Genomic DNA, 13,386 nt, shown 5'->3' with positions numbered 1-13,386 from the left:
ACAGGGACTCAAGGCGGCAGATGAGGACAGTGCTGGAAAACTGAGCTGAGGAAGCAGGGGTCAAGCATACGCAAAGCGCATGCTGCCAACGCCTCCTTCAGCTGGTCTCAAAGGGTGCGTCTACACCAGCAGGTCCCAAACTGGTGCCTTTAGAGAAGATGGGACTTCAGCCCAGAAGCCTCAGCCATATGGGCCAAACAGCGGATCGGCGGGGAGCGGAAGTCCAACACAAGAAGCAAAACAACAACAACAACAACAATATAGAGGTATGAGAGAGTATAGCGAAGGAAGAGACTGAAGCATAAGCTATAGAAAAGTAGAGAGAAGAGATACAGATAGAGGTTAAAGAGCTAATAAAATGAAGAAGACTATAAGTTACCTATAGAAAAAAGGAGAAGAATAGGCAAAGACATATTAGAATGATAAGATGACTATAGAGAGGAATAGAAGAGATATAATAGGAATAAATGGAATAGTGTGAGTAAATAATAAGAGTAGGAGTATAAGAGTTAAGTCCAAAAAAGAAGATGAGAAATAGATATAAGATAGAGAAGGTTATGTCAAAAGTGACTCTTACATAATGTTCTATATAATCTATTATTATATGATAGATATTAAGCAGATATATATATACGATAGGTATATATAACTATATATATATATATATAAAAATACTACTTTTATTTCAAATAAGTAAATTCTAAATAACTAAATGACTGCATTTTAAAGACGCACTCTTGGGCGACCAGTGCCTCCTCTCTCTTCTCTCTCTCTGCAAGGTCCCTTTTGCAAACCGCGCACTCACTCCAGCAGCAGCCTCCACTCTGATACCCAGCCATACAAACTGCAATGCTGCTGAGAGAGGGAAGGGACTAACAAGGAGCGGAGGAGGGCTTCCCATCATGCCTTGCGCCTTGCCAGTAGCAGGGAACGGCTTCACCGTCGCCTTGATTACGCGTCACGGAAGCCCTTCCCGCTCCCTGGCAGCGGCACGCCGAGCCAGCAGCAGCTGTTTGAGCCCTGGCGCTGAGTTCTGCGACGACGCGGAAGCGCCCTTCGTGGCTGAGAGAGCCTGAGAGAGAGAGAGCGTGAAGGAGATGGCCAGCAGCCAGGGAGCCCGGCCGAAGGGGCAGCCCCAAGGCTGCAGTTCGTGCCTTCAGCAGCGCCTTGGACGCCGGCTTCTGGCACGAACTGACCCAGAAGAAGCCTCAACGAGTACAAGCTCGACGAGAGCCCCAAAGCCATCCGAGGGTACTACTCCAAGGTGAGATCCCTCCTCCCTCCTTCTCGCCCCAATTCCTCTTCAATGAGGACCAAGGCTGCATCCCACACGCAGCAAGAGTGATCCACTTTGAGACCGCTATAACTTCCCTGGCTCAATGCTAGAAGTCATGATCACAGAGTTGGAAGAGACCCTAAAAGGGCCCTGATCCAGTCCACCCCCCTCCTGCCTGCAGGAACTCCCCGTCAAAGCATCCCCTGTGAGTGACAGATGGCCATCCAGCTTGCTCCAAAGAAGGAGGACTCCACTGATTACAAGCAGTACCTCCCACACTGACAAATGTGCACCTTTCAGACTAATGCCTGGAATATAATAATACTAATAATAAATAATAATATAATAATATTATTTGTATACCGCCCTCTGGCAAACCAATCCAGGCGTTACAAAGTAAAAATAAATTGGAAAAAACACTTTACCCTCCCCACCTAGACAGTATACGTATAACATATAAAACACAATTCAAGCAAAAACACAATTAAAACTACAAAACCCTGATACCCTCTATGATCTCACCATCACTGAAAGAAGTGTACTAACTTCATAGAACGCTCTGCTCTCAGTACTCAGGACAGACAAACAAATGGGCCCAGACAGATGAAGCCACAATCCTCCCTGGAAGCCATGACAAACCGAGGCTGTGTACTTCAGGCTCATTGTGAGAAGGAGGCTCCTTGGAAAGGACAATAATGCGAGGAAAGGTGGAGGGAAACAGAAAGAGAGGAAGAAGGCCTCATGCTAGATGGATGATATTAAGGAGGCCATGGAATGGCTTTGCAGGAACTAAGCAAACGTAGTGGAGGATAAGGAGTCTTGGGAGAGTCTCACCCACAGGGTTACCGTGGGTTGAGATTGGACCCAGCTGGTTAATAACCAATGAAGCTTATGCTGCAACTTTTTTGCACTGTTGGCTGCTGCTTTTTCAAGTAGTTCCAACTTAGGTTTGCCTTGCTATCACAGGGTTTACCCTGGAAAGAGGTTGCCTTGGCTTTCCTCTGTGGCTGAGATAACGTGTGACTGGCCTACTGTCACCCAGTCGGTTTACATGGTGAATGGGGATTCCCCGAGTCCAACATACAAACCACTACACGTGTCTGGCTCACAATAGCAGCGTAATAAACAAAGGCAGAAGGACTTATGTTAAACAAAACAAGGCATCATCATCATCATTATCATAACTGCACAGATGCACAAATGTCTCACTACCAAAGTCTGTTGTTCTTAAACTGAATCTTTGGAAATGGTTCAGTAGACTAAAGACTGGTATATTAATAGCCCAAATAATGAATACAAATTATTCCACCATATCTGTAGTTATTGGAGCTTGGCATATTTTAGATCAAAAGAGCCACTGGGTGTGGGCAGAAAGCTAGTTCTTCTGCAACAATTTTTCCTCATCCTGGCTGTACATGGGGAAGGTGTCCACAGCCCAACACTGGCCCTCAGAAAGAAAGACTACAGACACACCATCCCAGAGGAGTTTTTGTGTTATACAGAATGAGGAAATATTTATTACTGCTATGAAATTTGGTAACCAGTTGTGAAAGCACCACACGAGAAAGGATCTGGATTGCTTAGTCATAATATAATTTTATAGGATATGTCAGAACTGGTGTAACAGCTTATTAACATGGTTGCTTACAATATCTAGAGGAATCATCTAGGTATTACCTGTTCTTTCCAAAACTGTTCCCTCCCCCCCCCCTTTCTTTCAGGAGTCTGCTGGTATGCCAGCTCGCTACTCTCGAATTCAGTGCTTTTGATATGTAATAATTTATGAGAAGTTGTCGAGTATGTATCTTAGTAAGTTGGCATGGATATGACCATGGGTTTCATTGGCATGTCGCTTCATAGTAATGTGTAAAAGGTGCACAGGTCTTTAAAACTGTAAATGTCACAGTGTGTATTTGAACTTGCAAAGCTGTATAATGGGTGAATGGGATCCATCCGTGGCTGTGGCATTGCAATACTATGCTCCCAGTGGGTTGGATGCCTCGTCCCAATGTTGCAGAATGAGCTGCCATCCTCCTCACCCAGTTTGTAGCAGGACCTGTCCATGGTGGGACCCACATACTGAAGGAGTGCTTACTCATTTTAATCTGTCTGTCTGTTGTTGTTGTTGTTGTTGTTGTTTTGTTTGATTAAAAAAAAAAACCTTTGCCATGACTCTCCATTTATGTCTTCCAACTGAGATAAAAAAATTAATCTCTGAGGGTATATGCTTTCTTGGCAGGATTTTATGTTAAATAGTCCTATTTTAATGCAGTGTATTTAGTGGTTGATTGGTGTCAGTGAGCAACTAACTGGCTTTACAGAGTACCTGCTCTTGGTGGAGAGGAGGAGGATTGGAACTGGTATGTTGATAGGGATCAGTATACCATCTTGCATTTGGGACTCTTTTGACTATTAGATGCTGCTGTCCAGTTATACAGAACTCATGTAAAACAATATTAAAAATAAGTACACAGAGAACAGAATTTAAAAAATCCATAGGATTAAATAAAAGAGCATGTAATACTATCCCACCTACTCATGTATGATATTCATAAATAATACACAGAAGAACAAGCTTTAAAAACATTACTTAAAGTTCCCTAGGAGGATATGTGGCTTTTGTTTCTTTTGCAGAATCAAAAGAACGTCATTCCACACTAAAGAACTATCAGCAAAGTATTCCCAAAACAACCTCTTTGAATGGCGACTGTAGTTAAGAAAATATCTATTTGGGATTATCTACTCAGAGTTAAAAGGGTTGGGATTAGTCCAAAATATGTTTGGGCAGCAAATTCAGAGACTAACCTGTTGATTGCAGTAGTAGCAGAAATGATAATCCATATGTCAACACAAAAACACTTCTTTGCAGCATGTTGATGGAAAGTGAAGGAGGAGTTCATGAGTGCAAAATGGGAGGAGGAAGTACCACACACATATTTCCATGTTCCAGCAAGAATCTACTTTGTATAAAATATGAAAATAAATCATGATCATGATTATCTGTCATAGAATCCTAGAGCTGGAAAAGACCATAAGGGCCATCCAGTCCAACCCCCTGCCATGTAGGAACTCATAATCAAAGCACCCCTGACAGATCTATAACTTTAAACAGTTATATCACATATTAATGAGGATATTCCCATTGAGTTACCTTAGCAAAAATACATTTTTATTACAGGAAAAGAGAGTGATTTTCAGTCTGTGATATCAGGTAAATTGATAGTGCACGTGGTTGAGGATTAGATTCTGCCTCTCGGGATGTGCCTTATTTAGGCTTCTGTCCTTTCTATCCACCTATTTCCTTACTACCAGAAGTGTACCTGGTGCTGCCCAGACCTGTAGCTATACTGCAAAAAGAAGCCACACTATCCCTATCCTTATTTAATGTCAGAAATCTTGTCAGCAATACCTCTCTTTTTTCTTTATGCTCTCTCCTCAGGAATGGAAGCAACACTGTCTTACCTTTTCCTGTTTTCCTGCCTTTTCTCCCACCTTGAAAATCTTAGCAGCAGTGCTCAAAAAGCCCTCTTCTGTTTTGTAACCATTTGAGAATTATTTTCCTTTGAGTAATGGCAGCCCCCCCCCCCCATTTATTTATTTATTTGCTTTTAGGAAGTTTCCTATTTAGACTTTCAGTTTGAAGCTTGACAGTGCAACTTGGATGACAATCAAAACCATTGCTGTCAAAAATTGATGTATCTGCCCAATCCTGTATTATGGTTGCCACAAACACACACTCCCTTTTACTGTTACAGATTAGCCATTTTATCCAGCATTCTTTTGTCCCTCAAAGGTAGCGTTTGTGCAGCTAATTTCTGGAAGCATGGATGCTTTTGACAGCTTTTTTTCAATTTTGGGGGTAGGGAGAGGAAATGTGCGGAGGGTTTGCAGGAGAGGGATTGTGCAGAGAAGCAAGAATTCTAATTTAACACCATAACAGGTTTTAGATGGCAATATTCTTTTTGTTCCTCAGGAATGCCCCAACACCAGCACACTGCTGTCCTGCTCTTGGAATGCTCTATAACACAAATACTTTGGAATCGTTCAAATCCTGTGATAAGAAATTTCTTCTTGATCAAGCAGCAATTGAGGTGAGATGACAATGGGAATCCATTCACAGAAATTCAGAAGTTTTCCTGCTTTCAGAAGTCATTTACAATGCCACCATTTACATGCTTATTTTAAAGTAGATCCTACTGAATTCAGTGAAACTTTTTAAGGGTCTGCTGGCTTTGGCATTTGATTCACTAAGCTTGTTTTAGGAAATCCGGTTTGAGTAACTCTGGTATCATATTTCCATTTTAAAAAACAACAACATTTTGTTATTGTTTTGAGTGGCCAGTTTCTTTACTATCCAGGGAAAAAGCAAATAGATGAAATGAGGAGGCTCATGTGAGAAACCTCAAGGCAAATAGCTTGCATATGTTTGAATCTTGTTTGTTTGCTGTATTTTTTAAATCTGTTGCCTGAAGAATAGTATGTGCCATCCTAAGTAAATATATAAATAACTATGATGATTTAATTATGCCCTCTTTTGTGGCAGACATAGTGCTGTCATGTACTTTAAAAAAACACCAAGTACTTCATTATGTATTCTATCCATTATTTCTAAAAAGACCTTGTGTATATATTAAGCATTTAGTGGATGCTAACCTCTCTGCTGTAATGTGGTTTAAATACGATTTTTCTTAAGTGTTCTTGACATTTGTAGCTTTCTAGGAAGGGAGTGCCGAGAATTCTTATACTAGTTGAAGAATGACTATTACATTTTTCCTGTAATTATGTCCACAATAGCTCTGGCCTTGGAACTTGTTTGTGGCTGGTATAATATCAAATGTAAAGCATTCTTCTTTGCTTTCAGTACAGAGAGATGAAAGAGCTTGCCTTCATCTCAGGTAATGTTCAAGTGTAGTCTCTGCATTTTAATGAATACATTGTTCAAAAATGAACGGCTCAGTTCAAATGTACAAAGACAGCAAGGTTTAGGACATGGAATAGTCCGTTGTCTTAATTTCTGGCATATGTACATTCTGTTCTCTATGCTTGGTACTATATGTAGTTGGCTGCTTAAAATAAAAACAGATGCCTTCCAAATCTTGTAAGAAACCATGTGATCCACTTCTCTTTATGGTTCCAGTTGTGTGTCGAAACTGAGAGCTAGGAATTTGATCTATGAATCAGGAATTCCTGGTTCAGTTTCTTGCTTCTGCAAGTAACTCACATGGTGACTTGAGGCAAGCTGCCATTCTGTATTTCTGTATGATGTATTGCTTGCAATGACACATGACTGATCCAGAGGAAAAGACTTGATTTGGCTTACTTTTGGTTCCCCATTTACAATATGGACGATCTAAGAGCTGACTTACCTTACTGTAAGGATTATGACTGGGTAATAAATGTGAAGTACTTTGAACATTGGGAGGCAGTAGACAATCTGTGTGGCATTCAAGACACGTGTGATGTGGTCAAATTTGAGATGCCTGATTTGTTAAGGTACAAGTAAGGGTGGGCAAAGTGTGGTCATGAAGACCTTCAGGGTGATTTTTGTGGCCCCTGGTCCCTCCAGATCCCCTGACCTACCCTTGTTCTGCCAAAAAGCATGAATTGGTTCTTCTGGAAATCCTTAAGAGAAGCAATTCACCTTCTGAATTAGGTGACTTCCCCACTGTAATGTTAAATAAACAACTTTTTTTCCCTGAAACTAGTAGTAGACTTCTGATCAATTCCTTTTTTGTTTGGGTTTTAGTTTGAAACTGCCCTTCTAAGCTCCTGCTCTTGTCCATCCCAATCAGTTGTTTACTATGACTTGCAACAGTATTCAAGATTTTTGGTGTTAATTATTAATCAAATTGGTTTCAAATTCAGGCAACTGTATGAATGAGAGATTGCCAGGACCCTGATATTAAAAGATCCGTACAGGTCCTTCAGACGTTTCATCCCCTTTCATTTGCTGCCCCTCACTCCTGGAATCTCCTTCCCCCATGAGCACGAATCATCACTTCTTTAACCAGTTTCAAAACTGAGTTGAAGACCATCCTGTTCAGAGAAGTGTTCCCAGGCATTGTGTGGCTATCATTGTTATTTGACGTTTTTAATTTATTGCCTGCCTTACTTTATTGAACCCTTTCCTGTATTGTTATGTATTATTTATGTGTATTATACTATTATTTCTTAGATTGTATGGCATGGGCAGGTTTACTTTTATCTATTTTATTGTTTGTATGTACAGCGCTGTGTAAATCTACAGCACTGTATAAATAAAGCATAATAATAATAATAATAATAATAATAATAATGAGTGTCTTCCTTGATTGAGTCAATCCACTTGTAATGTGGTCTTCCCATTTTCCTGCTGCCTCCCACTATGCTGAGCATTATTGTCTTTTGTAGTGAGTCATGTTTTCTTACAATATGTCCAATGTACAATAGCCTCAATTTAGTCATTTTGGCATCTAGAGAGAATCCAGACTTGATTTACTCAAGTATCCATTTATTTGTCTTTCTGGTAGTCCACAGTATCTGTAGAACTCTCCTTCAGGGTTTTTCAATGATGAGTATTTGTTTTATCTATTTGTTTGCACACTGTTTTTCTTTTGGGGAAACCAGGCAGATGAGCATAGCTCTACTCTCGCCAATTTGTCCTCACCACAGCCCCATCAGTTGATAAAATTCAGAGAGACTAACTGTCACAAGTTTAGGTACTGATCTCCTTGGATGCATGGGGATTTGAACCTGTGTTTTTCCAGTCCTAGCCTGACATTGTAACTGCTGCTAGTAGCCATCTGTATGCAAGACTTGTTCTTGGTTATTGAATTATGGTTACACATATTACAACTTCTGTTGTAGAAATTACCATATATACTTGATGATAAGTATGTAGTCGAGGGCAGGTTTTGGGGTCAAAACTAGGGATTTTGCCATGACCCGTGGGTAAGTTGAAGGTAAAACTTGGAGGCTTCTTCAGTGTGTCTATGTGTGTGCCCAGCAAGAGAGACTCTAATTGAGGCTTTTTGCTTCAGCATTTCAACTTTGGTTTTAGCCTTCATTCTTCAGATAGCAGCGGCCAGTGTGGACGGGAGACGGACTTTATTTGTTTAACAGCAATTAATCTCCCAGGACTCTTTTTGCTTGGTTCAAGAGAAAAAGAAACTCTGTCCCTAACACATGGGGAAATCTGAAAGAGCTGCTATCACATTACCATACTGACTGTAAATAAGCCGACCTGGGATTTTGGGGTCAATTTTTGGGCATAATTTTTTAGACTTATAGACGAGTGTATACGGTACACTGTATGAATCAGGTGAACTGCACGGTAATGACAGGCCTACAGGAATCTTTCTCTTCATTTATTAATTTAACTGTTACAGTATATGCCAGTGATGGCAAACCTTTTAGAGACAGAGTGCCCAAACTGCAACCCAAAACCCATTTATTTATCACAAAATGTTGCATCCCCTTGGCTTTCTAGTAACAAACTCTGGTGAACTCTGGCTTGGGCAACGGCACATGTGCCCACAAAGAAGGCTCTGAGTGCTCCCTCGGGCATGCGTGCCATAGGTTTGCCATGCCTGGTATATGCTGTTCTATAACCACCTTCTTAGGGCAGTTTATAATAAAGATAAAAACAAATTAGAAAGCCATACTATTGTATGTCCATAAAATATGTAAAGAGTAGAATATTATAATTTTGGTGCATCCAAGCAAGGACTTACCAGTATACTACTTGATCTTTTCCTTCTCCACTCTTAGATATGGGATGCAATAATATCAGGGGATGCTGTTGAAAATCCTGTTTTACTGAACAAATTTCTCCTGTTGACATTTGCGGTGAGTAAATGTCATTTCTTTACAAATGTAAAATCCTACGTATTCCACTTTTCTAAACAAAGTCTATGTCATAACACTTGTGTAAACTGGCAGATGGACCATGGATCTGACCTCCTTTAGATTTAAATCAATTCAAATCTTAGTTTTGCTGTGAAAGCTTAAGTTTCAAAAGTTACTTTCCCTGGCGCAGTCTTCAGTGGGCATTGTATTAATGCCATGCAATTTTGCGTGAAAAAAAGGATTAAAATTGTTTATGCAATTTTTAATTTGATTTTGATCTGTGATTGTAGAAGAATAGAACCCCAAATACATCAACAATATCTATTTGATAAAATTATAGTCTGAAATTAAGAAGGGTATGAGGGTACACATTTCCCCCTAAGAATGCCAGTTTCTACTGATGTCTTTGAAATCACTTGTTAAATAGCTAGTGTTCTTTAAACTGCTTGGGATTTAGCATGGAAGCTTTTTTAAAGAACAATTTTTTTCCTATCAAGAAAAATCCCTACCCCCCACCAAATGTGAGCATGCCCATCTTAGTCGTGTACTTGATGTGTATATCTGTGAAAAGATATGGAAAAAGACATTTCAGAGAGGCAATTTTTCACTTTAGATATATGTGATATTTAGTCCTTTTCTTTCATCCCAGGTGCTTTCAGCTGAATTTCAGAGAAAGCATCCTCAGCTACCCAAATTCTAGCATGTACATTTATATAATTATTTAAAGTATTTATACCCTTCATTCAGCCAGAACGGCTCACAGAGCAGCTTTCTAAATGAGACATGACACACAAGGAAAAGGGGATACCAGTGAGAGAAGGGATTATGTCCAGCAGTTGCTGGCTGCTTTTATCTCCCTCAGAGGCCAGAGCAATGACATTTGGAATTGGGGGGGGCGGTGGGGCAGATGCTCTCACCAGCCAGTGGGGCTTTACCTGGCAGCAATTCTCTCCCTCAGCCAGAGAAATGTCAGTAGGGACATGGAGGGAGGAATTCGAACTAGATGTTGGCCCAAGGCCCTGCAAGACCATACCTGTTTTCTTTTCTCTCCCTCAGAGCCAGAATATTGGCAGTTGGAACATAGAGGGAGAAATTCTGACTAAACACTGTCCAAGGCACTGTGAAATGATGCCTGTCTGCTTTTCCCTCCCTCAGTGCCAGAGCAATGGCAGCTGGAACGTGGAGAGGACATGGAGTTCCCTTAGAGGAACTAAGGCCCAAAGCTCTGTGAAACCATGCCTGTCCACTTTTCTCTCTCTTAGAGCCAGAACAATGGCAGTTGAAATATGGAGGGAGGAATTTCGACTAGACCTGTAGGGCACTGTGAAACCATGCCTTTCTGTTTTTCTCTCCCTCAGAGCCAGAACAATGGCAGTTGGAATGTGGAGAAGAAACTCCTTTCAGCTTGCTGTAGCAAAGTCACAGTGGACCTCTGCTGTGTTTACTCTCTCTGAGATGCCAGTCAGTTGCAGCTGGAATAGAGGAGGGCCTCATATCAGTCATTGGGCCATGTGGAAATAATTATATCCTTCCTTAGTTATAGATTTCTCAGGAGAACACACCATAAAATCAGTGCAACCAATTTGATCAATATGCAGCAATAAAAATAAATTAAACTGACTAAAGGTATATTAAACAGTCATTACAAGAAAGTGGTTTAAATAATCAAAATTAGCTTAGAACAATTTAACACCATTAGGCATATGCAAATTTGGAACACATCAATTAGACCCCAAGTTATTTACTAAAACTTTGTTGGTATTTTGTGCCAAAACGATAGAAAGAGCCATCCTTTCTCCTGCAACCATTCAGGCTCTGTATTCCACAGTCAGGGTGCCACCTCAGAGAAAGCCCCTCCTTGTCTTCCTCCCTCAGTGCTGCACATGGCAGGGCCACTGTTTTTTGATGAATAACCCCATTGCTATGCTGATAGGCACATTTTCATGTCATCTTGTGGGATGGATGTCCTTTGGGACTGCAGTATGGTAGGGACTAAAGGTAAGATGCGAAACTGTATGTAAGGGCTGGAAAGTATGTGGCTTAAAGCTAATTCCTTTGGGATTTTGCTAAAGTAAATGGATAAACCTGCGATGAAGGAGAAGAAACTCTGCACAATTTCTCCTTCTTTCTACCTAAAGAAGGCTACTGATAAAAATTCCAAAATAGGGCTGTTGGTAGTTCTACATTACACATTTTGTAAACAACTGATTGGAATAGTAACCTATTACTTTTTGCAGAGAAATCCTTATGTTCTAGAATATGTTCTAATGCATTTATACATTTTTCCTCTTAGGATCTGAAGAGGTATCGTTTCTATTATTGGTTTTGTTACCCTGCACTGTGTCTCCCAGAAGGTATCCCTTTGATTCAGCCACCTGTGTGCCTAAGTACAAAGTTCTCTCCAGTTCAGGTATTTTTAATTTCATTTATCCTCATTGTATATCAGGGTCAGGCAACTTCCAGAGATTTCACACCTACCAACTGTCAGCCTTCAGAGAGCCACACTGTATTGGTTTTTTTTAATGACTTTTTAAAAATGCTAAAAAGCATCTCATACTTCTGCCCAGGTATTCCTTCTCACCAACCTATTTCATCCTTACAAAACCAGAAGTTACTTGGTCCAGGAAGTTTGTGAGAACAAGTACCGTATTTTCCGGCGTATAAGACAACTTTTTGACCCTTGACAATTGGGTCAAAAGTCGGGGGCTGTCTTATACGCCTGGTGCGCGCACTCGGCCGCCAACTTCTCAGGCCCCCGGAGGCCTGAGAAGCCTGCAGCCTCGCGCCGCTTTTTGAGGGGCCTTCGGAGGCCTCTTAGAAGCCGGCGCGCGCGCTCTCGGGGCTGCCAGCTTCTCAAGCCCCCGGAGGCCTGAGAAGCCTGCAGCCCTGCACCGGCTTCTGAGGGGCCTTTGGAGGCCCCTGAGAAGCCGGCGCGCACGCTCTCGGGGCTGCCGGCCTCCCACGCCCCCGGAGGCCTGAGAAGCCTGCAGCCCTGCACCAGCTTCTGAGGGGCCTTCGGAGGCCTAGGAAGGTGGCAGCCCCGTGCCGCCTTCTAAGGGGCCTTTGGAGGCCTCTTAGAAGCCAGCGCGTGCGCTCTGGGGCCACCGGCCTCTCAGGCCTCTGGAGGCCTGGGAAGCCGGCAGCCCCGCGCCAGCTTCGAAGGGGCCTTCGGAGGCCCCTTAGAAGCCAGCGCGCGTGCTCTGGGGCCGCCGGCCTCTCAGGTCTCTGGAGGCCTGGGAAGCTGGAAGCCTTGCGCCGGCTTCTGAGGGGCCTTTGGAGGCCCTTTAGAAGCCGGCACGCGTGCTCTCGGGGCTGCCGGCCTCTCAGGCCTCCGGAGACCTGAGAAGCCTGCAGCCCTGCGCCAGCACGGAGGAGGGGTAGCCTTATACGGTGAGTATAGGCTAAAGCCTATAATTTTCTTTGAAAAGTTGGGGTTCGTCTTATATGCCCCATCGTCTTATACACCGGAAAATACCGTATATTTTAAAGGAGGCCCTGAGGGGTTGCATGGAGCCCATGTTCAGTCACAGTTTGTCCACACCTGATGTATATGGTATTTTACAGAGATTTATGACTCATATTCAACTCTTTTGAATTCTTTATTCAGCTTTGGAAGCCTTCCTCATAGTTTCTTTGCCAGCAAAAGTGTAGCTAGTGTGGATAAGATGGAATAATTTACCAAAATAGGTTCTTCAGGACTCCTATAAAACTGCTTTCAAATGGAGTCATTAAATTATTTCATTTAACATGCATTATTCTGTTGATTTTCAGGGTGTTTTTGAAATATCTTACCAATTTTATGACCATTATTTACTGTATCTTTTTTAATGTGGCAGTTTCTTATTCTTAGCTGTCTTAAGTCTGGCTTATCACAGGAAGATGGAATGTAAGTGTAAGAAAAGAAAACCAGGCTCCTGCTCTAAGAGGCAGACAGCAGAAACCAGATTTACTCTAACTGTTCACTGATACTCTAGTCCAGCAAGCCCATTTGCAAATGGAACACACCTATGTGGATATGGAGATGTGGGTGTTGTTCACTGCTGATGGTTCACCTAGGTGAACTTTCCAGCTTATGTTTCTCTGTATGACTTCTTCCCATCCCTATCCGGTCTAGCAGGCATCTTTCCATTCAGTTTTTTCTTTTGTGTGGTCTGACTCCTGGTATGTAATGAAATGGGGAGCTACCATATTGGAGGTAGTTCTTTAATCCACGTTATGTTTTTATATTCTTTTAGTATCTTCTACTTTTACTCTCACTCATTGTGAGTGTCTCAGAAAGCAAT

General features: G+C 41.8%; 1 protein-coding gene across 1 annotated transcript in view; it reads left to right on the top strand.

Moving 5' to 3' along the window:
- The first annotated feature begins 1,097 nt into the window (after nt 1-1,097).
- Nucleotides 1,098-13,386, top strand: part of ATG7 (autophagy related 7) — a 167,606-nt gene continuing 155,317 nt past the window's right edge. The window contains exons 1-6 of the mRNA XM_042447472.1: nt 1,098-1,264; nt 2,998-3,048; nt 5,250-5,367; nt 9,026-9,103; nt 11,397-11,513; nt 12,979-12,989. Coding sequence (XP_042303406.1) covers nt 1,098-1,264; nt 2,998-3,048; nt 5,250-5,367; nt 9,026-9,103; nt 11,397-11,513; nt 12,979-12,989 — 542 coding nt within the window. The remainder of the gene's footprint in view (nt 1,265-2,997; nt 3,049-5,249; nt 5,368-9,025; nt 9,104-11,396; nt 11,514-12,978; nt 12,990-13,386) is intronic.

Source organism: Sceloporus undulatus, chromosome 2 (assembly GCF_019175285.1).
Source record: "Sceloporus undulatus isolate JIND9_A2432 ecotype Alabama chromosome 2, SceUnd_v1.1, whole genome shotgun sequence".
Classification (NCBI taxonomy): Eukaryota; Metazoa; Chordata; class Lepidosauria; order Squamata; family Phrynosomatidae; genus Sceloporus; species Sceloporus undulatus.
Note: the sequence above shows the minus strand (reverse complement) of the source record. Positions and strands in the feature narration are given on the sequence as shown.